This window comes from Nerophis ophidion, linkage group LG15 (assembly GCF_033978795.1).
Source record: "Nerophis ophidion isolate RoL-2023_Sa linkage group LG15, RoL_Noph_v1.0, whole genome shotgun sequence".
Lineage (NCBI taxonomy): Eukaryota > Metazoa > Chordata > Actinopteri > Syngnathiformes > Syngnathidae > Nerophis > Nerophis ophidion.
Window position 1 is genome coordinate 10,185,148 of NC_084625.1, and position 675 is coordinate 10,185,822.

Below are 675 nucleotides of genomic sequence, written 5' to 3' on the forward strand. Positions count from 1 at the left end.
GTCACCCGTGTTGACTTCCGGGTGTGCGTTCGACGCCGAGGCTGAGGCGGCGAGTTATTTTGTGCTCTTCCGACACTTTTAAAAATCAAAATGAACCGTATTTTTGGAACGGGGAAACCGAAAGGTCCAGCGCCGAACCTGACGGACTGTATTGGAACCGTAAGTGTTAACCGTAGAGGACTTTTTTTTTTCTACGCTGTTATAAAGTAAACAAAGCTGGACGTCAGTGGCTAATTAGCTCTTTGCTAACAGTTTTGTAAGTTTAGTTAAGTCGAAAACAAAGTTTGTTTTATTATTTTTTTTTACTTGTTTATACCCTCGAGTGTCATACTGCCTTTTGGATGAATATTTAATGATATAAACAATGGTGACATTTAAGTGGCGAAACACGACGCTGTTGATGACGTCATGGACAAAAAAAAAAAAATCACATATTCGAGTCAAGAGTCAGCATTTAATTTGTTCAATGATAATTCGAACTCCTGTTGCAAAGTATGTTGTTCTCAGTGAACCAGTCATCAACTTGTAGAACAGGTTTGTTAACTGGTAGGCAGGGAGGGGTTTTATAGTTATTCTTAGCGAGCATGACGGCATTCACATTCAGTAAGATGAAGAAATCATGATTTCATACAGATTGTGTATTTGTTTTCTTTTTAAACATTTGTTTATTATATT

At 37.6% G+C, this 675-nt stretch overlaps 1 protein-coding gene across 1 annotated transcript in view; it reads left to right on the top strand.

Annotated features, from left to right (window-relative positions):
* chmp5b (charged multivesicular body protein 5b) overlaps nucleotides 1-675 on the top strand; it is a 12,633-nt gene continuing 11,958 nt past the window's right edge. Inside the window, exon 1 of the mRNA XM_061921494.1 lies at nucleotides 1-159. Within this exon, the coding sequence (XP_061777478.1) occupies nucleotides 91-159 (69 nt within the window). The 5' untranslated portion in view covers nucleotides 1-90. The remainder of the gene's footprint in view (nucleotides 160-675) is intronic.